The 25,976-nt window shown below is 42.4% G+C and overlaps 3 protein-coding genes and 1 non-coding gene across 12 annotated transcripts; 2 read left to right on the top strand and 2 right to left on the bottom strand.

Moving 5' to 3' along the window:
- Positions 1–2,666: 2,666 nt before the first annotated feature.
- LOC125529872 (common plant regulatory factor 1-like) lies at positions 2,667–7,448 on the bottom strand. Its single transcript, XM_048694298.1, has 12 exons — positions 7,272–7,448; positions 6,192–6,272; positions 5,881–5,925; positions 5,700–5,792; positions 5,536–5,616; positions 4,768–4,901; positions 4,631–4,676; positions 4,504–4,546; positions 4,018–4,238; positions 3,757–3,834; positions 3,393–3,518; positions 2,667–3,280 (listed from the first exon to the last, which is right to left on the bottom strand). The coding sequence occupies exons 2-12, from the start codon at positions 6,249–6,251 to the stop codon at positions 3,059–3,061; spliced, it is 1,149 nt and encodes a 382-aa protein (XP_048550255.1). The 5' UTR covers positions 6,252–6,272; positions 7,272–7,448; the 3' UTR covers positions 2,667–3,058.
- A 3,449-nt stretch (positions 7,449–10,897) lies between these two features.
- On the bottom strand, positions 10,898–12,484 carry LOC125529861. Its single transcript, XM_048694292.1, has 2 exons — positions 12,061–12,484; positions 10,898–11,251 (listed from the first exon to the last, which is right to left on the bottom strand). The coding sequence occupies exons 1-2, from the start codon at positions 12,417–12,419 to the stop codon at positions 11,146–11,148; spliced, it is 465 nt and encodes a 154-aa protein (XP_048550249.1). The 5' UTR covers positions 12,420–12,484; the 3' UTR covers positions 10,898–11,145.
- Positions 12,485–12,625: 141 nt separating this feature from the next.
- Positions 12,626–24,207, top strand: LOC125529807 (protein timeless homolog). Of its 9 annotated transcripts, none has more exons than XM_048694255.1 (25): positions 12,626–12,878; positions 12,964–13,116; positions 14,178–14,337; positions 14,810–15,128; positions 15,233–15,367; positions 15,460–15,658; positions 15,738–15,868; positions 16,230–16,445; positions 17,249–17,415; positions 18,083–18,161; positions 18,449–19,171; positions 19,251–19,597; positions 19,682–19,804; positions 19,885–19,989; positions 20,181–20,396; positions 20,628–20,729; positions 21,343–21,450; positions 21,594–21,707; positions 21,921–22,031; positions 22,174–22,287; positions 22,524–22,634; positions 22,727–22,837; positions 23,044–23,154; positions 23,301–23,411; positions 23,641–24,207. In XM_048694255.1, exons 1-25 carry the CDS (start codon positions 12,776–12,778, stop codon positions 23,870–23,872), a joined length of 4,401 nt encoding a protein of 1,466 aa, XP_048550212.1. In that variant the 5' UTR covers positions 12,626–12,775; the 3' UTR covers positions 23,873–24,207. The 9 variants fall into 9 exon arrangements, with proteins under 9 accessions (XP_048550212.1, XP_048550197.1, XP_048550205.1 ...); XM_048694240.1 differs by having other exon boundaries at positions 15,227–15,367; positions 21,597–21,707; XM_048694248.1 differs by having other exon boundaries at positions 15,227–15,367; positions 22,177–22,287.
- Positions 24,208–24,844: 637 nt separating this feature from the next.
- Positions 24,845–24,916, top strand: TRNAQ-CUG. Its single transcript has one exon. It is a non-coding gene; the product is annotated as a tRNA-Gln (tRNA).
- The last annotated feature ends 1,060 nt before the right edge of the window (positions 24,917–25,976 follow it).

Genomic DNA, 25,976 nt, shown 5'->3' with positions numbered 1-25,976 from the left:
CACCACTAGAGGAGAGACAACATACGTCTCATCAAAATATCGAACGAATACCAAATTCACATGACTACTAATAGCAAGACTTCTCCCATGTCCTCAGGAGCAAACGTAACTACTCACAAAGCATATTCATGTTCATAATCAGAGGGGTATTAATATGCATATAGGATCTGAACATATGATCTTCCACCAGATAAACCAACTAGCATCAACTACAAGGAGTAATCAACACTACTAGCAACCCACAGGTACCAATCCCAGACTTGGAGACAAGAATTGGATACAAGAGATGAACTAGGGTTTGAGAGGAGATGGTGCTGGTGAAGATGTTGATGGAGATTGACCCCCTCCCGATGAGAGGATCGTTGGTGATGACGATGGCGATGATTTCCCCCTCTCGGAGGGAAGTGTCCCCGGCAGAACAGCTCCGCCGGAGCCCTAGATTGATTCCGCCAAGGTTCCGCCTCGTGGCAGCGGAGTCTTGTCCCGAAAGCTTGCTTATGATTTTTTCCCATCGAAAGACTCCATATAGCAGAAGATGGGCATCGGAGGGCCACCGGGGGGCCCACGAGGCAGGGGCGCGCCCAGGGGGTAGGGCGCGCCCCCACCCTCGTGCCCAGGGTGTGGCCCCCCTCTGGAACTTCTTGCGCTCGGTATTTTTTATATATTCTAAAAATGACTTCCGTGAAGTTTCAGGACTTTTGGAGCTGTGCAAAATAGGTCTCTAATATTTGCTCCTTTTCCAGCCCAGAATCCCAGCTGCCGGCATTCTCCCTCTTTATGTAAACCTTGTAAAATAAGGGAGAATAGACATAAGTATTGTGACATTATGTGTAATAACAGCCCATAATGCAATAAATATCGATATAAAAGCATGATGCAAAATGGACGTATCAAATGCCACCAGACAACCCAAGAGGCACAATTCCGTCGTACCAAATATCATAAAACCAACAAGTCCCACAACTAAGACAACCTATCCTCACTATCCGATGCATCCATTGCTATCGAGAAGCAAACACATTATAGGATGCTCTAGCTAGTTGTTCTTATACAAATAGATCCTCTGATATTTCGGAGAGTTTGATTCCTGACTTTATTTCTCAATTATTTGTAAAATGATATGTCAATTATCTGTGAATAACATCTTATATCTATACCTAATAATAATAATAAAGGGGCTAGGCTGGCCCATGCAGTAGGAACCTTCCATACCGCGCTCTGCGTGCTGGGAGAAGACACATCGCGCCTGTTTGGGCCAGCCCATGTCCGAGTGGCTTGTTTTTAATATTTCGTTTTCCTTTTTTGTCTTTGTTTTTTACAATTTAAATAATTTGTGACTTCAAAAAAATTCCGAAAAATAAAAAATGCGAATTTTGCAATAAAATATTTAATAATTCACAAATGTTTGTGGATTCAGAAAATGTTCACTATTTCTCAAAAAATATTTCATACTAAAATGATGTCAGCAATTTTGAAAACTAATGTTCGGGAAATCAAAAAATGTTCATGATTTTTTTAAAAAGTTTGTGTATTAAAAAATGTTAATGAAATTGAACAAAATTTCGCCAATACAAAAAATGTTCATGAATTCAAAAACTGTTCGTGACTTACAAAATAGATTATTGATTCAGAAAATGTCCGCTGATTCAAAAAATTATCATGCATTTTAAAAAATGTCCGTGAATTTCAAAAAAAATCCCACCAATTTCCAAAGATATGTTCGTTGATTCTACAAATGTTCGCCTATTCAAGAAAAATGTTTCAAATTTTTTAACATTTTTTATTTTTTTGCAAACAGTATAAAATGTTTATGAATTTAGAAAATGTTCGAAATCTGTAAAAATGTTCAAGAATTTGAAAATTGTTCATAATTTCAGATATGCTCACGAGTTTAAAAAATGTTCATGATTTTCAAAATTTGTTCACGATTTCACGACAATGAGAGTGATAGTGTATCTCGGGGATGCAGCAAAATATGGTCATGGCCATTGAAGATTATGATTTTTTTTCTTCCATTACAACGCACGGGTCGTTTTGCTAGTTCCAGTAAAAAAAAAGAAGACAACCTACCCTCACACTCCATTGAACCTACCATACTAGTCTCATCTATGGTGAGAAACGGTGTAATTTCTAACATACGTAATCGCCCATCCCATGTTGTGTGTTTGGAGTTGCAGACTTGCAGTCCATGTCGTCTTTGTTGCCGGATTCTTGATTCAATGGGGTCATTATGATCTCCTTAACCGAGCCGTAAGATCGCGTTGATAATATTCGGGAGGTTCCCAACAAGGTCGACAGTTGGCTCAACCTTCATTACAACTTCACAAGCATATCATTGACTCCGATGCCAGCATCACGAAATGGGGCGCCTTGCCCTCTGAAAGATGTGGTGGCGCCTTGTCCTCTGAAAGATTTGGGAAGCCGGGAATGCAACAGTCTTCCCCCATATTGACCAGCATAGCTCCATCATGATCAGGAATATCATAGACAACTTTACAGTGTCATCGGTTAAAGAACCCAATATCATAGACGACTTTACGGTGTCATCGGTTAAGGAAACTGAACAGCAAGGTTGACACCGATTCTTGGCAGATGTACCTTGTGCCAGCGTGCCTATGCAGTGATTCCTCAAAAAACGAAGTGCACAAATTGCAACAACACACATGGGTCCAAGTTAAACACTTAATTTCGGTATATGTTCACACAACCTCTTGCATATACTGTCTTCACAGTTTTAGTTTGTATGGCACCACACGTTCAGAGGTCTCAAAAGGTTTTTAGAAAGGTTGGCATGAAGCGCAACGCCCCTATATTACAACACTGCTCAATAAAATTACAGTGAAAACATGGACACAATGAGACTTCAGCATCAGTGCCTAAAGTACAGTAGCCGTCAGGAACCGGAACACGGAGTAGATATGACCGCCGGAGTTCCTGAATATACTCGCCAAATAAAAATACCTACACTGTCACGCCGATGTTATGTGAGCAGCATGAGCTTGCTGAAACCCCAGGCCACATGCAAGGTATTAGTCTGCGCCAGAGAGAGGCTGATCAATCAGTTTGCAGCCACGACATCCGTTGTCGCGCTGGAGCCGAGGAGCTGGCGGAGCTTGGGCTCGCTGTGCTCCATGTGGTTTTTTACACCTGACTTGCTTGTGTCGTCGATCATCGACAAGAAATTCTCCACGACACGAGGAGAGGAGGAGGGTGCAGCAACTGCTGATTTGTCCAGAGGCATTTCTGCGCTGGTCGGTGCTGCGGTGCCCTTAAGTTTCATCTGAGATACGATGTGTTCTTCCGTTAGAGAAAGGCAGATTCAAACACCGGCGAACAAACTATGGAACATGGTAAAGATAGACCAGTTATCACTGAAAACAAAAGTTCCATACCACTAGAGCAGAATTCTCTATTCTGAGCTTCTCGGAGCTTTTCGTTAGCTTGCCGATTTCAGATTTTAGAGACGTGTTCTCAGCTGTAAGCGATTCTACTTGTGTGGCCAATTCCTCTGTCTCAGCCTGCACCAAAAGGACACTATCAAATGGAGTACTGCGTCCCAGTATCACTGTACTAAGATGCAAATAATAGTTTGTAAATCATATATGGGAGAAAATTCAATTTGGCTTCATGTCCATGTTTCCAGATACTGCTTTCCCTTTTCGAGGATTGGATATTGCTACATTGCAACACATTCATCAAAGAGTACATAGAAGAGAGCCTATGAGTTAATAGGAAAACGAGGCCAACACAATATACCTGCTTTCTCAGCCTCGACCGTCTAGCAGATTCCCTATTTGATTGCTTTCTCTTTTCACGCTTTACTTCCCTCTCATCCTGGCATGGAGAAATTCCAAAAAAAAAAGTCATTCCCTGAAGCAGAAATGGTCTAGCACATACTGTTGGCGTAACAATAATAATGACCTAACAAAAAACGCTAGGAATTGGGTTGTTGTGTGAAAAAAACAGTCATAATCCAGATTTTCTATCGGATCTAAACAAACAATAGATGGAATGTACCTTAGATGATAATTCAGTTGATATTCCGGTATGAATTGGACCCATAACACCTGGCAATGGAGACACTGGTGTGCCTATTGCCCTTGAATTAGCAACATTTGTAACACTGGGTTTAATGACTGGAGCTGGAAAGCACTGATTTGACAAAATTGCGCCATTTCGAATTATAGGACTAGAAGCTACAACATCTTTATTCCTTGCTGCCGCGGTTGCTTCTGCGTCTGGAGAAAGGTTTAAGGTATTAGCCACTTTCTTGCCAACAGTGAAACTTAGGATAGGACTTGATTACAGCTATGAAGCGACTCAAAGAAGCAAGTGTATCTATTTTCCAAGTAAAGGAAAAAAGATGCAAGTTTGCCTACCAAAAAAAAAACATAAGAGAAGTGTTACAATGCAAGATGGCTAATGCAGCAGGATGACTAATCAAAGTAGGTACTAATACTAGAACCTCTGAAAATTAAACAAGTTAATAGAAAAGTGAAATACCAAATCCACCATCCAAGCTCCGTTTCCTAGGAGTCCCGCTCACCTGAACATGTAAAGTTTTAGCCTAAATCAGGATTGTCCAGACACTAAACATAATACATGTAAAACCACACATCCAAATTGGTACCTTCAGATCATTAACATCACTGGAGCCTTCTCCACTATAATCCCCACTGAATTGACCATCAGAAGAGCATAGCGTCAGTTTACCAGAAGAGGACAGGAATACTTGATTCCAGAAACAGAAGAAAAACATGTAAATACCTGGATGATGTTTTTTTACTGTTACCACTGCCGGTAGATACTGCAGACCCATCAATTTCCTTAAGTTTCTTATTGGAACTTTTATCCTTACTGTTTGCAGATTTGGCTGGCTCCACGCTCAATGGACTTGCCATCTTGAAAGCATCAAGACAAAAATCAGATGAACAGAAATAATCCGAACGAGAAACTTAGAAGTGTGTTCAAGGAAGATATCAGCATAATAGGTTCAGATGCTGGAAGTAAAATAGTATAACTATGGAAATGAGTATGGTCGAAGGGCACGATAGGTCATTACAAATGAGTATGAATCTGATATTGCATAAAAGTTATAGAAATATAGAATACAGATTCACACTATAGATCTTTTCTTCTGATAAGCAAGCTACACCATATATATCTTTCCTAACAACGATCTTCTATTCAGCTGGCGGTGAATTACAGCACACCAAAAGGAACATTAAAAGGACCCATTTACCATTTGATTGTTCGGAAATTGCAGTGTAGCAACATCTTTCCTAACACAGATCTTCTATGTTAGGTTGCTCCAAAATTGCAGTGTGCTGGAACATATTTTAATTGAGACTCAGCCAAGATAATGGAACTCTACTATCGTTGTGTCCTTCAAACCACAATACTACTGCTCCAGATGGTGATAACAACATATATTTTGTCTTCTTTTTCACAAAAAGTGCATAAATGTCTGAAGCTTCAAACATTGAGTTTTATTTAAGCAAAGTGCAAAGAAGCACAGGGCAATCTGATGTTTACCATGGGCACAAGCGGGTGCGGGTAAGCTCCACCATGTGGGTACATTGCATATGGCGCTCCAAAAGGGGGTGGCATCATATGCTGCAGAGATGAAGAGAAGGAACTTGGATTCAATACAGTGCATGAAGAAACACCACTGTACAGAGAGATAAAAAACCAAATACCTGAGGACCCCACATATACGGTGGAGGTGGATGACCCGCAGCTATGGCTGGGGCAAAATATGCCGGTGGCATGACACCAGAACCGTAGTATGCCTGTAAAGGTTTGATGTTACTGCTTAAATTACTGTGTCATACAGTCTTTGGGAAGTGGGGACAGTAAGAGAACGGGAAAACACTGAACCTGCATGGCCGACCAATCAGGATATGGACTGGGAGCTGGTTGATCCTGCAAATGATGGTGATCCATCAGCCATTAAGGCCAGTAATACCAGTGATGTTCTTTGCTGCATTGACGGAATTTTTAAAATTGTATATATTTGTGTTGGCAATGAATTTCTTATAATAAATCATACAACTAATTTCCAGAAAGATCATGCCATAGAAGGTCGGGCGATTTCTCAGCAGTCAGCAAGTTGTATTAAATCAGAGCTTCCTTTCTTTGAAGGCAATATCTCAGTCGTCAGCGGGTACTTGTAAATCAGCGATTCTTACCTTAGGAGGTGAACCTGATTTTCCAGTCTTCTGGGCAGCCACAGCTTCATCATGCGCCATGAGTTCACTGAACACCTGCCTCTGCCATGTAGAAATCAAGACTGTATCAACATACCATATACAAATTCACCGAACCAAAAGTACAGGTGAAGTAAGCATTCAGATGTGCTAGTTTTCAATGGGTCCGGGCGTAGCAGAACCAACCAACCAGACTGTTTCTTCCCGAAAAGAAAATAGACTGTTCAAGTGACTTAATCTCATATATGATGTACAATCTTCCGTGTGGTGGAGTAGCTTTCGCGCAGAGGTAGAGGGTGACCCTGAAAACAGACACGGTGGTGTTCCAGAATTCTGATGCTGGAATATATTCACACCAAAGTGCAAACTATCACGGGAAGAAAGAGGAGTTTCCTCTGTCATCAAAGTGCGAACTACCACTAGAGGAAAGAGTTTCCTCTGTCTGGAAATCAGAGGTGCCGGGCGAAACAGTACCCCAAACACAGCAGGTTCCAAAGCCCAGACACAAATGCATCAAGCATGCCCCAAGTCCCCAGTTTCAAGCGCACACGCAACAACCCAGAGAAGCAGCGACATCACTGTCGGTCTGCAGCGTAGACTAACAACAGCAGGTTGATTCCCCGACCAATCTCGAACGGCCGGCCCCTGCCTGTATATACTTCTACTAAATTAAAATGCTAACCAGTAAGTACTACTAGTAGTATTAGTATTGTTACCAATTCCGGCACCGGCCTCGAACACCGAAAGGGAATTCGACTACTCCTACGTACGCACGGGACTCTCTCCTTCCAAAATCGGAGGGGATTCACCACGGCGGCGCGGGGAAGGGAGCCTGGACCACACCAATTCCCGGCGAGGCGCGTACCGCCCGCCCGGACGCGCGCGAGCTCGCCCGTCGAGCACGGACGGGCGGACGCTCGGGGAATTCCCCTCCCGCCGCAGGGCGCATTCGTAACAGCGAAGACGCGGGCGAGCGGGGCGGAATTGGGCGAGCATTGCGCGCGGATTTGGACTGGGCGGGCACGGGGCGGGGGCGGGGGCGGGGGAGAGTCGATCTCTCACCTGGAAGGATGGTCTCCGGGCGGCGGGGCTGGCTGTGGCGGATCGGGCGGCGGCGCGGGGCGGGCCGGCGCGGTGGTTCCGGGGAGGAGGTGCGCGGTGAGAGGGAGATGGTGATGGTGGTGCTGGTGGGGCGGAGAGGAGAGGCGAGGGAGGGGAAGGAGAGTTGGAGGGGGGCGCGAAAGGCTGGAGCCACGTCACGGGACACGTGTAAATGATAAGGACTGGGCCACTGGGGCGGGCCGTGGGTCAGCGGCCGGCCACGGGCACCCCGATTTGCGTCCCACGGGTTTGGTGCTACAAGGATGTTTTCTTTTGAGGGGTAACCTGCCGCCGCTTTATTATTATCTAAACAAAGTTTGGAATGCATTTGAAATTACATCTAAAATAAAATAAAATCCGGTGGAGATTCAAGCCACAGCTCAGATCTCACTTCACCTACACCTACTGTCACAAGCTTGTGCGCGGCAACATTGGCAGACCTCCAAACCCACGAAACTCTAAACTCCTCCACTGAATTGAGCATCGTCTTGATCTCCTAGACCCATGGCCCTACTGTGGACAAATTCCTTTCCTTTTGTTTGATCATTTGCACAAACCGCTTGGCTATCCAGTTCCAAGTGAACCTTCGGTACATTCCTATCGAGTGCTACCTGAATCGCATGTCTGCATGCAAGGATTTTCGCTGCTTCCGGGTCAACTACATGTGGGAAATATTGACAGAATCCTCCCCTAAAAACGCCCTCGCGGTCTCTGATGACTGCACCACCACCGGCACTATTGTCATGTTTTGACGTAGCACCATCGGAATTGATCTTTAGCCACCCCTCGCCAGGAGGCTTCCATTTCTCAGTTATCTTGGGTATAGGAACACGCACCTTGGGAGCATGTACCGATCGCCATTCACTCATATGCTCCCACATGGACTCCATAATTTCATGCGGGGAGTGCTACAAGGATATTCAGCGAGTGCAAACGGTATCTTCTGTCCAATAAAATCACCACTATATTCATAAAAAACAGATTAAAAAAATTATGAGAAAAAAAATCTTCGGCTTGCATGTTCAAAGAAGGTCGAATGAAGAAGGGAGCAAGAATAATCTAGAGTGTGTCACCTAGGGTGCAAGATGAGCGAGAATGTCTTATTATTAGCTAGCTCTGTTTCTAAATATTTGAGATATTTTAGCAGTTCAAACAGATAATGTATTGGTGATGGAGGCAACTACATATGTATGATCAAGCATCATTCTCAATCAAGAAAAAGGAGCGACATGCTCTTCACACTTTTTCTCGATTGGTTTTAAAGCTAAACGCGCAAGACGTGTTTGTTCTTGTCAATTTTCCGACATGGACTATCGCTATCGGACATTAGGTCTTGCTACTTGTAGATAGATGATATTTTGTGAAGAAACCTCACAACCTGTTGGCTATGATGGAAAATTGGATGGGAAAATTAGTGGTGGATTAGGCATGAAAACTTGATTTTTAGTCTCAAAATTATGTTTAATGTGCAGTAGGAATTAACCAGGGAGTTTGAAAGAAAGTAACATCCCTAAATTAACAGGGAAGGGCAGGGAAGAGATATGTGAGAATTGCTCCCCTTAATTCCCTTTCCTATTCCCTCCTCAACTCTCTCCCTCCAGCCAAACAATGGATTATATGTCATCAACCCCTCAAATTTTTGCTCCCTACCACTAATTCGCCCAACCAAATAGGCTATCAATGAAAGGTTGTGTGGCCATTGATTTTACATAATTCACATGCATATTGAGTTGCATTGAGTTGTTCCTTCAGACCCACTTAACCAAGATCGCTAGCTATAGGCAGTGACATGTTCTTGCCAATTTATCGACATGGACTATTGATATTTGGACATTGAGTCTTGCTTTTTGTAGACATATGAGATTTTTTTTACAAAACCTCAATAAAAGGTGGTGCAACAATGCATAATTCAGGCACATATCGAGTCACATTAAACTATTCGATTAAACCCATTTAAGAAAGATTATATCTAATTACCTATCTCACGCATAGGCACAAAATTAAAATAAACATTTACGCATTCTGCTTTATAATAAATACCGCGGATCATTCAAAAAATGATCTGTAATTCAAAACTTGGACAGACACTTTTTTAAAGTCCAAAGGTCAAATATTAGATAACACAAACCCTTATAAAAACATCCTTAGAGAAATTAAATAATACATTCATATGCTAAGTAGTATAAATCTTTACAAAAATACCTTTAGAAATTAAAATACATCCAAATCTTTGTGGGTGCCGACGTCCAACACGCATCTGAATTAGCAAAGTCTTTTTTTTTTCTAAAAAATAAAGCAATACTTTTCGAGACATGAACATTTGCTTTTTGTGAACGAGACATCATGAACAAAATTGTGGTACGGTAGAATTAAGAAAGGCACCGCATGCCAATCAAAAATTGGCGTACCGAGGTGTAATGGTCAAGCAATGTCATATTTTGTGAACCAACCTGTAATTGGATGGTTAGGTGGACAGTGATATCCACAGTTCATCAGAGTTCAAGTCCTGATGCTCGCATTTTTTTGGATTTCCGGCGATGCGCGTTCAGTGAAAGGAGACGTCCCGTCGACTACGAGATGGGTAGTGTGAATGTGTGCGTTCATAGGGATGAATTTATACGCGTATATATATGCATCTGTACTGTGTGAAAAAAAAGCAATGGCATATTTTGCAAGCTTCATGTACTGACCAAGCTTTCTTGGCTAATTTTCGAGGTAACCAACGTGAGATTTCGGTGAGGAACAAATCAAACTAGCACGCGGCCGTGTAGGTTCTTGGGGTGCAGCTAGCCTGGGATCGCGGGATGGGCGACGGTGCAAGTGGATCGGTGAGCTGGGCCAACGGCGGGTGGGGGTGGGGCCCGCCGTCCGATCCCGCGTCACCCCGCACCACCCATTCCCCACGTGTCGACCGCGCCGCCGGGCTACGCGTCGCCGCGCGCGCGCCCCGAGGGCCAGCGCGGCGTCCCGGTCATGCAGGTGACGTGGTGGCCGCTTCTCCCGCGCGGGCCCCGCCGGAACGGGCTTTCGCACCACGTGTGCGCCCCGCCCATGTGCGCCGGCCGGCCCCTCGCGTAGCGGTCGGGCCACGGCTGATTGGTGGGCCACGTGGCCCGCGTCGTGTGGAGGGGGTGGGTGGGAGGCGTCCGTGACTAGGTGCCAGCTCAGGCGGGGCTAGAAGGATAGCCCGCTTATCCTCTGACACGACCGACCTGACGGACGGGCTCGGGCCGCGGGGCAAGCGTGGTGGCCTGATTCGACTGGACCAGCTCAGCCACTACTATTCCTCATCATCAAATAAAAAAAGAAGGAACCCTAAAAAGAATAAAAAAAATAAAAAAGAAGCTTATCTCGAAAAGAAAAGAAAAAGAAGCTGAGCTGAGCCACCTACTGCTGCCCAATCGGCGGTTCAGACTCAAAGTAGACTGACACTTGCTTCTACTTCTACTGTGCAAAGCTACACCCGTTTTTGCAGGTGAATCTTGCAAAGCCATTTCCATCTTGGATGCAGAAACAAACTGGCATCAAATATCTGATCATCGTGTCATCAACAGAAATCCAGAGAAAATCCAGCTACAAATAGGAAATTCAGAGAAAATGTTCTTTTTAGAAGATCAATCCAGAGAAAATATCTGTACAGGTCTGCTTGAAAACAGAGGCGACACTGGCACTGAATCCTATCTCGCTTGTGCTGATTAACCACGTCGAAATTAGTATACAGAACTGAATTCTGACATCACATCACACTTGAACAAGGGATCCTGCATGGGGTGGTCGTGCTTGGACGGAGGGTCCTGGTTTCGATCGAGCTGGCTGGTGGATGGACGGGGGATTATCAGGGTCCGCCGAGGATGGCGTTCTCGATGTCTTCTCTGCTCAGGGCGTAGCTGAATCTCCTCTCCATGTCCTTCTCCAGGTTCCCTGGGCCGCTCTTCAGGTATCTGATTACGTCGATTCAAAATAGTAGGGTTCAGTGAAAATAATCAGTGTCCTGGCAATAATGATTCAGGCGATCAGCAAAGAGTTTCATGCCTTCTAGTGCCATGAGGATGTAGTTTCGATCTTATAGAATTCAGCTAGTCAGATGCTAAATTATAAAGTCAGTATGTTCTGGAAAGGGTAGAATGACATCTCTATCTAAAAGAACAGTAGTATTTGCATTCGCAGCTTGGTTAGCAACGCAGGATTTGCAGAGCCACAATCCTTGGTGAAAATGAAAACAACCAACTGTTAAGCAATCTGACATGTCAATTACTAGTTGCTACACTGGGCTAACTAAGCCGCAAGAACACACTGGAAACATTGCATTTGGTGTTATGAGGATGCAGCTCGATCTTGGAATTCAGGTGGTCAGGGGTGCTAAATCATGAAGTCAGTAGTTATGATCTGAAAAGGGCAGGGCCTTTCCTTCTGACTAAAAGTAGGAGCAGTAATCGCACTGTCAGCTTGGTTTTCGGTACAGGATTTGCAGAGCATTAGCTGAACCATAATCCTTGGGATAATAAAAATGATGAACTGCACTGTCGAGCAATCTGACAAGTCGATTGCTTGCTATATTGGGCTAACTAAGCTGCAAGAACACACTGGCATCGTCGCATTATTCAGCCGAAGCAGGAGCAAGAACTGTCTGAACCAGAATCGCTCGCCGTACAGCGCGCTGCAATTCCTCTTCAGTCAGAGAGATTTTATTTTTTCTACAGAAGAGCGGCACGGCGGCCGGCGTGGATGGGTGGGCGGGCGGGCGGGCTACCTGATGTGGAGGTCGGTGACGTCGAGGCTGAGGCGGGCGTGCCAGAGCGGCGTCTCGGCGACCCACACGGCGCGGTCCTCGCGGGACTGCGCGAACCCGACGCTGCGCAGCCACGCCTCGATGCACGGCAGGCTGTGCGCGTACAGCGGCTTCTCCTTCTCCGGCAGCCGCTCCAGCCACCCCGCGTCCGCCGCCACCGCCGCCGCCGCAACCGCCACGTCCCTCCGCCGGGCCACCATCATCCCCCGCGCCGCCCGGTGCGCCGGCGACGGGCGCGCGGACCCGCTCGTCCCCAGAGGGTACGGGAGCAGAGCCGGAGGGGCCAGGGCGCGGAGCGAGCTCGGCACGGCCATGGACATCGTCGCTCGGTCGCTTGGCTTCTTCTCCTCCGGCTACGCTCCGGTCTGATCCTTACTTTTTTTTCTTCTCCTTTTTTTACTCAACTGTCGGGCCGTAAGTTGCTGGCGGTCCACGTAGTTGGGCCGAATGGGTAGGAGCCTATGTGGGGGACGGGAGAGAGCAAGGGCCTGCGACGGCCCACCAAGCGGGGCCAAAAGCGCGGGAAAACCCCACCGTAATGGCGCGCGGCGGCGGCAAAAATCCCCCAAATCCATCGTCTTCTCCACACCGCTTCCCTCCCACCTCGCTGGATCCACCTCTCCTCCCCCCACCCCACCCCACCCCCGCCTCCACGCACCGGCCCTAGCGGAGCGGCATGGACTCGGCGATGCTCTCGCTCACCTGCGCCGGCCTCGGGGCCGCCGAGGAGGACGACGACGGGGGCGCCGTCGGCTACGTCAAGGGCGAACACTGCCTCGGTACCGCCGCCCGCTCTCCTACCCCTTGCGCGCGTCCGCCTCCGTCTGGTGTTCTCTGACTTCCGCTGCGCGCGCGTTTGTGCAGACAACCTGAAGGATCTGCAGAGGCTGCTGCGGCGGGACGACCCGGAGCGGCGGGAGGTCTTCAAGCAGGTCTGCAAGTGGAGGATCGCGTCCAGGGATCTGGTGCCCATCATCGAGAACTACCAGTCCGACCGCAACCTCGTCATCACGGCAGGTAGATTTTCTATCCCCCCTTCCTGAAACTCTGAAGTTGTTGTCATGGTCTGCACGGACGGAACCCGCACAAGATCTGTCAGTCTCGAGCAATTAGATTAGAGAACTGATTTTGTGGGTAGAGGAGTCTCTGACACTGTCCACATTTTGCTGTCTCGATTCGCCGAAGCTTATGTGCACATTATGTAACAACCAGCTTATATTATTTCTCCTATTGTGATACTGGCCATCATTATGTAACAACCAGCTTATGTGCAAATTATGATACTGGCCATCATTTCTCCTACTGTGCATACCTGTGCAGTTCTGTTGTGCAACCAGCTTATACTGTTGAACAAAAACTAGCGTCTGCCATTTCGGATCTGTTTGTTAAATAACAGTATCCTCTATCTATTTTTAGTATGCATTTTTTTCTTATCCGAGGATACCAGTATGTAGTTTTGAACTTCAGGAAAATCACAAACTTGGTTATGCATGGAATGGAAGAGTTAGTTAGCCAGACTGAAGTTCATCATCCCTTTACTCCTTATATTGACAAATATGCATCATTTTTGAACTTGGTTATGCATGGAAGGCCCCAGACTCTACTCCCTATATTCACAAATATGCATTGCTCTAGCCACTGAATTGGTCTCCATGGTGGATTTTTTTAGCAAACTTCCGCCATAAATCTTTGAGCATTAATCTCTTGAGAAACAGAATCTTGATTGCTACTTTCGGCCATAACAATTTGGTAAAAACTGTAAGAAATTATCATGGGGGTAATTCAGTCTTATAGATTAGGATATGGTAATCTGATAAGAATGCACACACCTTCGTGGCATGTTTTGACCTTATAGACCTAAATATCTGTTACTCTAAGGGTCACATTTTGATTTACTTGTAATTCATCTGGAATTGAGTCTTATCACTGTAATATTTGTCTTTTCCCCTTTATATAGCTACACATTGTGCTTTCAGTTGGATTAACTAATGTGACACTACAAGGTCACACATTGTGCTTTCAGTTGGATTAACTAATGTGACACTACAAGGTCTAATGTTTTCCTCTTTTCTTCGAAGTGAAAGTTTTGGTATTCCTCACCATGCCTGTCGATCCTTCATCAGAGGATGTTGCTCAGCAGATAGAGTATCTGTGGGATTTGAAGGCTGCACTCACACGGAATGTTGCAATCGCAGTGATTGTGTCCCTTCTTGAGGACCCATTGGATCATTTGGAAAGGTGAATTCTCTTCTGTTGCTACTTTGAGTTTCACTTGTGTATCAGATGAGGCCATGCTTTTATTATGCTGTAATAAATCTGTAAGTTTTAATTTATCAATGTCACTGGCATATGAGAAAGATGATTATGCCTGATCCACATGTCAATTTGATGCTATCTTCATCTGCACTGGACTATGCTCATGAAATAAAAATATGCTTTTGGGATTTATTTTCTTCCAATCAAACTGTGACCAAAGATAAGGTATTTGTACCCATTCAAGTGTAAGTAGTGCCCAAAAGACTATTATGCTTATTCCTTAAAAATATATTATATTTATCCTTTTCTGTTCGGTTGCATAAAAGCCAATTGTGCAAATGTCATGCATGTTCTGTCATTCTCATTCCATTCTGTTCACATTATACTAGTTCAATTACACTATGTTTCCTTTGTTCTAGTAAGTTGAGCGTGACTTACTTTTCAATGCAATCAGAACTTCATTCACGGAAGATGACTGGAAGCTAGTACAGTTGGTGCTTACTTTATTCCGCAACGTCTTGGCTATTCAAGAAATCACATTGCCTCAGAAGGCATCTGGGGAAGCTACCCAGTTATTGTACCTGGCTGACAGCTTTTTAGAACTCATGTTTAAAGAAAATATGATGGACCTAATCTTAGTGCTAGCTCAACATATTGATGAGCCCTCTGGTTATCTCAAGCATGAAAACCTTCTTTTGTTGGAAATCTTTCATTATCTTTTCTTGGGCCGGGACCCAGAATTGATCGCCAAAGTTCGTCCTGAAGGCTCAAAGGTATTCCTGTTCTTCAAAACTAATTTATCTATTTCTTTAGATGACCCCTTTCCCATGACTTACAGTGAGAACTGTGTTACTCTTTCGATGTTTCATAGGAGCAGGTCAATGGAGATATCGATACATCAGTTGATTCATTGAGATTGATGATGGAGAAGGAAGAGAGGGAAAAAAGGATGTTCAGGCAGAGAAATGCGGAGAATCACGCACTCAACGGAATTTTTACATGCCTTGCAGTGGTACCGTATAATCTAATGTTGTTATTAAGATTCTACATCATAAGTGGATAAATCGTTGTGTTGTAATCTTTGTGTTGCACTTGATCTTACAGGATGGATCTAAGTCATTGTGCAAAGGGAACCCCAGCTCAGCAATGTCATCAGCAAATAGCCTCCGGAAAATGCGTAATGTCCAAAGAGGCCCTCAGAAAAGGATAGCATGGGATAATGAACTTCTTTACATACCAAAGGAGGGTATTATGGAAATGCTAAGAAGTTTCATGGATCAATTTTTATCTGGAGGATATAATGGTAACTTAAGCGCTCCTTTTCCAAAACTGTTACTGTGTCCTATATTTTTGTAAGCTTGAGATAACACAGTGCTTTTCAGTCCTGATGCAGTCTGTTTGTGATGATATCGTGAAGCAGCATCATTCTATTGAGAAATCTGATAACATTACATTCTTCAAAGTCGTTTGCTTTGTCTTAGCTTTTCAACACGAGAAAACATCAAATGCTCAGGTTTGGAACTGAACTCATGGGCTGTGATGCTGCATTTTCCTATATCTAATTGTTGTTCCATGTTTTTATCACCTGGGCAATGTTGACTGGAATTGCCAATATCTGATCATATATAGTTGATTTTATCTTCACTAATGCAATGCATGCAACTTAAGTTGTACGTCAGTGTTTTTTTACAATACATGCAACTTCGTTATCTTGTCTTGTTTTGCTAGATTTTTTATGTGTGAGTTTGTTACCTTTTTTTAGGGAATACATTATCTTAATTGGACAGAATACCATGATTATAACTATTCATGCAGAAATGTGTCTGTCATCTTGTTGTCATGCTGTTTTTTGACGTGTCATTTTTTTTGTTTAGAAATCAAGTGCTGGGCCCCAGCTGTCTGAGACTTCACCAGGCAATGAATGTGATGATCTGCCATTTCGTGGTGACATATGTGGACCTGTTGCAGCCACATTAAACGAAGATATGTTCAATATAGTCTTGTCCAGGTGGCGTGAGGCCTATGAAGACCTGAAGCATACTAAGGATTACAAAACTCTTTCAGCTGCTGGCTCCTTAATGAAGAACATGGTAAGCAAATATGTATCCCGTACATTTAAGAAAGACAGGGACACTACTTAGATCTTGTATAACCAGTTGCATATTTCTCTCTCCAATTTTTTTCCTGAGCCAATGAGCTTGAGAACGGTCTGCATACCACTATCTTGACATTGACATTCTAAAACGAAAATAGTAATGGTTTAAACAAGTGAAGTCTGAGTAAAATCGCCCAGGCTTAACTTTGAAGATTTGATCCATTGTTTTCGTTGAGCTTGGTTCAGTTTCTTTTCCTGAAAAAGGTTTATAACAAGTAAATGGAGTACTGCTCAGATAGCTGCGCCAAAACCAAATTTGGATTGCCAACTTTGATATCGTTTAAAAAGAAAAGTAGAGGTTGAAACTAGGCTTGAGCTTGGTTTGTTTACTGTTTATCCATAAGTAGGCAAAGTTTGAAGCCATTTCACTACCAGCAAGTAGTATGATTTATTTATCAACTTCACTGCTTGCTGAATGTTGATGGTAATGACCAAGTATCAACTACTAAGTGCCTAACTTGTAACTAGATATTAATTTGTTAAGCTTCATAAACTGCATATAGGATCTATTGGTTATTTGTATTTATCCTTTGTTGTCTGAGAATGAGAACTCTGTTAAACGTGGTCTACGAAGAGAATCACAATACATTGCTAGTGTGAAAAGGAGAATTTAATTTTCTTAAGAAATATGAACTTGCTTAGTCTCATAATTCCCTTAACGCGTTCCTTTAGTATGTTTTCATGGTCTCTATCTTTGACTTATTCGAATCCACACACTGAACAATCTTCCTTTTGCAGATTGGCATGATATATTTGGTGGTGAAAGTTCATCCTGAAGATTCAAGGGAATCTCAAACAGCCCGTGTTTTACTGTATAAGCTGTTCTATGATCAGACAGAACAAGGCCTGACTCAGTTTCTCCTGAACTTGTTCAGATCTTTTGATACTCATAAGCAACCAAAAAGGTTTATACAAAAGTTCCTTTTTCAGAAATTCATATTTATTTATATGTTATATACTCTTTATTTGCTGCTTAAACATGAAGCTTCGGTATATGCAAAGACACCAAATTGCTATTATGCTTCTCTGACATGTATTTGATAGAAACTTTACTTTGCAATTTGTGCATACTTGTCTTGGTAGAAATGATGCTCCACATGTATATACAACTTATAAACATCCATTAGAATAATAGTCTTGTTCTCAACATGTACTTCAAGCAGTTCTCCATTTAACCTTTTTCCATTATGAAAGGGATGCACTCTAGTTGTTTGCCTGCTTTACAAAAGTCCAATGTACATCTCCAATACATTGGGTGCACAATTTTCTTTCTTCCTCCATTGCACCTGAAAATACAAGTGGGTGCACATTCTACTACATTTAGCTAATGGGTGCACATTGTAAGTTGAAACTCTTGTGATGTCTAATGATAAAAGTGGGATCTATGAATGTGCAAGTTGTTGCACCCTCACCCTGTGGTTTTTCGAAAGGGTATTTCAGGAATTCGATGTACAGTAGTTTTTTTCTGCACAATGGAGGTCCACACTATTTTGTTAATTCATTCAACCAACTTTATGTATACTCTACTTTTATATGCTTCCAACCATTGTTTCACTTGTCTGTTCTTATCAGTGCTCTTGCGGATTTACTAGAAACAGTTCATATCATGCTACAGCTGATGGAGAAGCTTCAAGCACGTGGTGCTTTAAGGGTATGTTGTTTTCAGTCCCAACGTCAATATATTCTTGCTTGTATGGTCCACCACAAGTTACATGAAGTGTGGATCTTCATTTTTCAGCAACTACTCCCTCCGTCCCATAATATAAGAACGTTTTTGACACTACACTAGTGTCAAAAACATTCTTATATTATGGGACGGAGGGAGTACATTTTATTGTACCAAATTTCAACTGCTTATGTAAAGATGACAAGCTTCATGCTGAAGCAACCGACCCTCCTCCCTTCTTGATCTGATTATTAATCACCACCTCAATTTAGGTTGCGAAAAGGACAAGAAAGGGCAGAAAAAGGAAGACGTCAGATGACAAACATCAGAGTATCGAACCTGAAACAGAGAATGTGGAGCAAAGCTGTATAGACCCAACAGATGGGACTAAAGCTACATCTGATTCACTTCCAGATTTGAGAAGTGAGGATCCTCTAGCAGAACCTACTCTCTTAGAGCAAGGAAAAGTTGATTCCGATGGCACAGATCTGCCAGATACAATTGTGGATACGGCTGTTAATCTGGAGAGCACCACACAGCTTGGAGGTGATCCATCTTCTGCAGGCAGTGGTGAAAAGGAAAGAAATCCCATTAATGAAGAGGAAGATACTTGTACCACACAGCTTGGAGGTGATCCATCTTCTGCAGGCAGTGGTGAAAAGAAAAGAAATCCCATTAACGAAGAGGAAGATACTTGTACCACACAGCCTGGAGGTGATCCATCTTCTGCAGGCAGTGCTGAAAAGAAAAGAAATACCATTAATGAAGAGGAAGATGCTTCAGATTCTTCAAGTGATGATTGCCCCCCAGCTACAAGTGAAGTTGATTTTAACGTATCGCGGTTAATATCCAGCCTAGCCAACAATTCTGTTGTCCAAAATATATGCTGGTTGTTGAAGTACTATAAGACTAACTCCTTTCGAACAAACCACTACATCATATGCATGCTGCGGAGATTCTGTGAAGATCTAGATGTGTCACCAATGCTATATCAGGTAATAGCTCACTGTCATATATTTTTCATCAGGGCTGTATTTTGTTGGGATCTGACATTATACTGCCCGTCTTTTGCAGCTATCGCTTCTGACTACTTTCTATGATATATTAGTTGAACAGAAGTCTTCGAGTTCAAAGGAGTATGCAAATATTGTAAATTTTCTTTCTAAAATTGTAAGGAAGTTGGTGAGAGCAATGAAAAAACAGCCACTGTTATTTGTTGATGCCCTCTTTTGGAAGACAAGAAAGGAATGCCATTGCATTGACGCTGATTATCTACTGAATGAGTTCAAGGGAGATGTTAACAATAAGGGTGGTGAAGTTGGTTCAAGTAAAGGATGGGGAGGTCCAGTAAATATAGCAGATTCTCTTGGTGACGATGAAGCTGACTATGATATACCACATGAACCATATGATGGTGATAAGTAAGTTTGTCTTGTATATGCCCAATTGTCCATTAATAGTGTGAATGAGATAATTTATTTTCATTCGTGTGTGCATGTGAACAGGAATGGAGATTCATCTTCTGGTGAACGTGAAGGTGATACTCAGAAGAGCATGGGTGCCAGAGACAAAAGGAGCATATTACTGTCACTTTCAGACAGTGAAGGTGAAGCTGAGGATAATGATAGGTTTGTTTTATATCTAGCTCTGCATTTAAACACAGATGCTTTCCCTAGACTAGCTCTTTGATTAGATTTACTTGATTTAGGACTACTATATCTAGAGGCTCTCAGAATAAAGAGGTCCCAAAGAGACGAGGGCGTTCCATTTTTAATGAAGAGCAAGAGAAGCTTATCAGAGATCTTCACGAGAAGTAAGTGATCAATTTATGTCAAGAAAGGATAAGATCACTGATCAATTCGTATAACATGCTTTGCTAAGCTGGAACGGAAAATAAGTTCCTGATGTTTGTACTGCTTATGAGTATGTAATAATGTTTATTGTTTAGTACTTGGGCATGAATCACATGATGATGCCTGAATGTTTATTCCTTGTATGTTACAGATATAAGGATGATCGTAAATGCAGTCATCTAATTGCTGAAGCTCTAGATCCCAGTGGAAAGATATCGTCGGCTCAAATTTCTCGAAAGCTTACACAGCTAGGTCTCAGGAGTGTCACTAGGAGGACAAAAGTTCCAGAGGCATCTCTTTCAGCTGAAGGTCTGGTTACACAACCACAAAACGATGTGCTGGACGATCCGAAGCCAGAAAGCACCCGGTGAGTATTATAAAGGACGAGCTGTGCCATTCTTCCTCCATGGCTGTGAGCCTGTATTACAAGCTTGAAATTCAGTTATGCAGTTATCAGTAAGATGGAATCCACAATTTAACATGTTAAAAACGTCAAAACTAGTGCATACATTGCCCTAAGCACATTATTAAAAGAAATTAGTGTGATTTAATAGCTAATTGGTTGTTACTTGTCATTAAGTCTAGCTTGCATTTTCAGGCGCAGGAGGAAAAGGCTTCATCGATTAAGCAGTAAGGATGACAACAACGATAATCATCCAGTATCATCTGATGAAGAAACATTGCAATCACTTAAGGGCAGGTAAATTCCCGCACTGGTTGCTTTTGTGAGTTAATTCTATTGGTGTGATATTTTTTCTTTGAGTTTGTTTTACCCTTAATAAAAGGATGAGCAATGCTACATCCATGGGTTTTCACGTACGTTTTACGGGGCTTAGCCGGTTGGAGAGTTTTGATTGGAGATAAGAGGGAAGGGGGCCCCCACCCCGGTTGAATTCTATTAAAAATGCCTTTATATCAGAAAGTATGATTGATGAAAATGGCTGGAAATTTTGCCAGTATGTAATCAAAATCAATAAAGAACTTAGATATTTTTGTTTAACTCTATTTGAAGTTGCCAGTAATTACGACAGAAATGCCATGGGATGTATGAAAACACATTTGTTTCTGCAAAACAGAATCATATTATTTGATCTTGTATGCCATTTATTCTTTAGACTACAGTCCACAGCATGTATTGTCAAGTTAGTTTTTCTTAGTTTCATCATAGGCAAAATGTGCAACTAATTTAGGACTCTAGGTTTCATTTTCCCTTCCTAAGAACCGAGTGTGAACATGCCACAGTTATAAGAAATTATTTTATGATGTGCCTTGTCTCTTTTGACATACTGAGTGTTTCCCTTCATCTATGGCAGAACCAAAAATAAGGAGCTGCCCTCGGTGGACCTTTCATCGAGTAAATCACAGCATCAAGAGGCTTCGCAGGGTGATTCTGATGATGAGACCATAGGATCTCTGCTTAGGTAAGCTCATTCAGCTTCATATACATCAAGCACTGATTACTGAATGTTTATGATGCCAATTGTTAAAACTCATTGGTTTATATGCTATGATTTTCTTCCCTCAACACATTTTACTAGGACTAACTACTTTTGTTTTTAAACAGTAGAGGAAAGAAGAAAAGGTTATCAACATCAGATGTTTCAGAGAATAAACAAGAACACCTAGATTCTTCGAAGAACATTGCTCCGGGGGTTGAGACTATCGGTTCAAATATCATGTAAGCTCATATAAGTTATTTACCTCACATACTTGTAATAGCTTAATATTCTATGTTTTGTCATATATTATTTCCATATTATGCACGTATGCCTAGTGAAAGCTGAAAAACATGTAGACATCTTAGTATAGCATGTGCAATAATGATTACTATAGTACTTGACGCTGCCTTGTCCGTTTTGACATACTGAGTGTTTCCCTTCATCTGTTGCAGAACCAAAAATAAGGAGCTGCCATCTGTGGATCTTGCACCAAGTATATCACAGCATCAAGAGGCTTCTCAGGGCACAGATTCTGATGATGCAACCATAGGATCTCTGCTTGGGTGAGCTCATTCAGCTTCATATACAACAAGAACTGATTACTGAATGTTCATGATGCCAATTGTTAAACTCAATGATTTATATGCTATGATGTTCTTCCCTCAACACATTTGAATGAGACTAATTACTTTTATTTTTAAACAGTAGAGGAAAGAAGAAAAGGTTATCAACGTCAGATATTACAGAGAATAAACAAGAAGACCTAGATTCTTCAAAGAACATTGGTCTGGGCATTGAGACTATCGGTTCAAATGCCATGTAAGCTCATATAAGTTATTTACCTCACATACTTGGAACAGCTTAATATTCAAGGCTGTATGTTTTCTCTTGTATTGTTTCCATATTATGCACTTATGCCTAGTGAAAATTGAAAGCAGGTAGACATCAATAACCAGTGAGAGTACCTTACTATATCATGTCCAATAATGATTACTATAGTACTTGATGCTGCCTCCTGTTTTGACACACTGAGTGTTTCCCTTCATCTATTGCAGAACCAAAAATAAGGAGCTGCCGTCCGTGGATCTTGTACCGAGTATATCACAGCATCAAGAGACTTCACAGGGCACAGATTCTGATGATGAGACCATAGGATTTCTGCTTAGGTAAGCCAATTGTTAAACTCAATGATTTATATGCTATGTTTTTCTTCCCTCAACACATTTGAATGGGACTAATTACTTTTATTTTTGAACAGTAGAGGAAAGAAGAAAAGGTTATCAACATCAGATATTGCAGAGAATGAACAAGACCTAGATTCTTCGAAGAACACTGGTCGGGGCGTTGAGACTATCGGTTCAAATATCATGTAAGCCTGTATAAGTAATTTACCTCACATACTTGGAATAGAGTTTCCTATACTATGCACTTTATGCTTAGTGAAAGCTGAAAACAGACAGACATGAATAACCATCTAGAGTACCATATTATAGTATGTGCAATAATGATTACCATAGTATTTGATGCTGCCTTGTCTGTTTTGACGTATCGAGTTTTTCCCTTCATCTATTGCAGACCCAAAAATAAGGAGCTGGCCTCGGTGGATCTTCCACCAGGTATATCACAGCATCAAGAGGCTTCGCAGGGCACAGATTCTGATGATGAAACCATAGGATCTCTGCTTAGGTGAGCTCATTCAGCTTTACATACATTAAGAACTGAATATTGAATGTTCATGATGCCAATTATTAAACATCATCAATTTATATGCTATGATTCCTTCCTTTGCACACATTTTGACTGGCCTAGTTCCTTCTATTTTTAAACAATAGAGGAAAGAAAAGAAGGTTATCTACATCAGATGTTACAGAGAACAGACAAGAACACCAAGATTCTTCGAAGAACATTGTTCCGGACAATGAGACTGTCGGTTCAAATGTCATGTAAGCTCATTTAAGTTATTTACCTGACATACTTGGTATAGCTTAATATTGTTTTGAGGTAGAATAGCTTGATATCTGAGGGCGTCTATACTGTTTCTGATGTACGCACTTTTGCCTAGTGAAAGCTGAACAGGCAGGCATCAATAACCATCGATAGTACATTAATTACTATAATATGTGAAATTATGATTTTGTCTTGAATGATTATGAAATGAACTTCACTTTTCAGGGACGCCCCTCTTCATCCGGAGTTGAACTCATCTAACGATAAAGGTGGTGATGCTGAACTTCTTGATGACTTCAGTGAGCCTGAGCTGGATGGTGGTGAAGATACCGAGCAACGGACCATCGATGACAGAGACATGCCTGAATCTGGGGACATGGCAGGCTCTAATGTCAGTCAGAAGACTGGTTTGAAAAGAAGACACAGAATGGTAATTGACGACGATGATGATGAGTAGTAGTTTACTTGAAATTGGTGAGTGAAAAGTCAGATACGTTTGGAGTAGATGGTCTGCTACTGCTATATAGTGAGGTGACATGCTTGTGAGTTGGGAACTGAGAATTGGCAGTAAGCAGATGCAACCTGAGGTTGTCAGGCTCTTGTCTTTGTACATGATTTATTTTCCAAGTTGGCCCTGGTGTTAGTTTTGGATACAGCCTCTCCAGCCAGTGTTGCGGTCTGATCAAATGTTACTAGCCAATCGTATGACGGTTGTATGGGAACACGGTGCTCTCTTTGTTTAACTTGCATGATTCATTCTCTATGATAATAAAGAGTGCCTCTTGATGTGGATGTGATTTTCGCAATTGGAGTCGGTGTAGACACTCTATGGCAACATACTCAGTTACCGTGAGTACGTTTCATGTCAGGAATGCCATCTAGTAACACATTAATTACTCAGGGTTGATGAATATCATTCAGAAAAACATACTGACAACTCTGCAAGTGGTTTAGGGCTCAGTTGACCCCAAAAGAATATCGTAGACATCACATCAGTAACCGGCGAGAGTAGCATGCTGTTAGTATGTGCAATGATGATTATCCAACTGTAAAATGAACTTGTCACTTTTCAGGGACGCCTCTCTCCATTCGGAGTTGATGAATTCACCTAGCATTAACATGGCGATGCTGAACTTCTGGATGAATATACAGTGAGGCCGAGCTGGATGATCGTGAAGATGCCAAGCATCGGATCATCATCGATGGCAGAGAGGAATGCTAGTCGGAAGGCTGGTCTGAAAAGAAGACACGGGCTACTGATAGACGGCAATGACGATGAGTAGTTTTCCTTGAAATCCATCTAACGATAACAAGCGCGAATTGTACGAGGAGCGTGCTCGATTTTCTCAGACAGTCGACGGCTGTCAGATAGGATGCCTGACCTTCTAGTTATTATGACAACCGGAACTGGAAAATCGAACCAGCAAATGGTCCCATGGTCTAGTGGTTAGGACATTGGACTCTGAATCCAGTAACCCGAGTTCAAGTCTCGGTGGGACCTTTTTTTTTCCCATTCGTTTTTTCTGTACTTGAAAGACATTCCCCTATTCTTTTCTGAAAAAAAAACCCTTCCCGATTGATCATATCTTTATAGGATTTTAGTGTTTCCACTTTCTTGTTTGGTTCTTCGCTATTATTTTGAATCTTATCTATAGGGTCTGTTCTATTTCCGCTTGTAATTTCCCATAGACAATACGGTCATTCCATATTTCTTATTCACTAGAGTAACTTTATCCGAATCAACATCACCGTGTATCCCGATTTTTTTTTCAAACGCCATTTGTTGTCGCTATTCCACATCTCGTTTTGTCACAGATACGTGAGTGATGTCCCAAAGTTCTTTTGATCTTGTCAATTAAAATAGTTTCAGTGCTCACTAACATAAACAATTGTTGGATACATACAATGATATAGGGTCCAGCCTTCTCGACATGATATCTTCTTAGTTTCGTACTTTGCCTCTTTTATGGTACCATGCTTATCAAGGCAGGTGTCAACCAAAGTATATTTCTAACCATTTCGATAGACCAAAGGCTCTTGGAGTTTGATATGGTTCATGGGAATTGTATCTATTGTTTGGTATAAATTTTAAAAAATGCGATAGGGAAGTGCACCAGACGAGCGACAACTGTTTGTATTAGATACCTATAATGTTCTCTAACCGAACTATCACTAGTGCAGGAAGAGACATCCCACACAGTTGAAACTATTGATCTCATCGGCCTATGTTTTGGCCTGGTTTCTTGAATCGCATCGGACCTTGTTAATTTTCTTTTGCTTGTGACGTAACCAGCTGCCACTTGGCCTAGGCATGGTCTTTTGTGGGGCATGCTTGTTGGCAAATAGACATATGAACTTGGATGCTACTAGGGAGCAAGCGATTGTTCCCTACCCCTATTCATCCTCCGTCCAAAATTAGATAATCGCATCACCCCTCACTGTCTCCTTTCCTTTCAAATGAGAAGGTTGACAGGTCTCCTCTCGTTGATTTGAAGAAAAAGGCTTCGAGTATCTCGAGGATGATCAATGATTTTAAAATTTTGAAAATTAGTCGGCTTACC

The sequence above is a fragment of the Triticum urartu genome, chromosome 1 (assembly GCF_003073215.2).
Source record: "Triticum urartu cultivar G1812 chromosome 1, Tu2.1, whole genome shotgun sequence".
Taxonomy (NCBI): Eukaryota; Viridiplantae; Streptophyta; class Magnoliopsida; order Poales; family Poaceae; genus Triticum; species Triticum urartu.
This window is presented reverse-complemented; position numbering and strand designations above follow the sequence as displayed.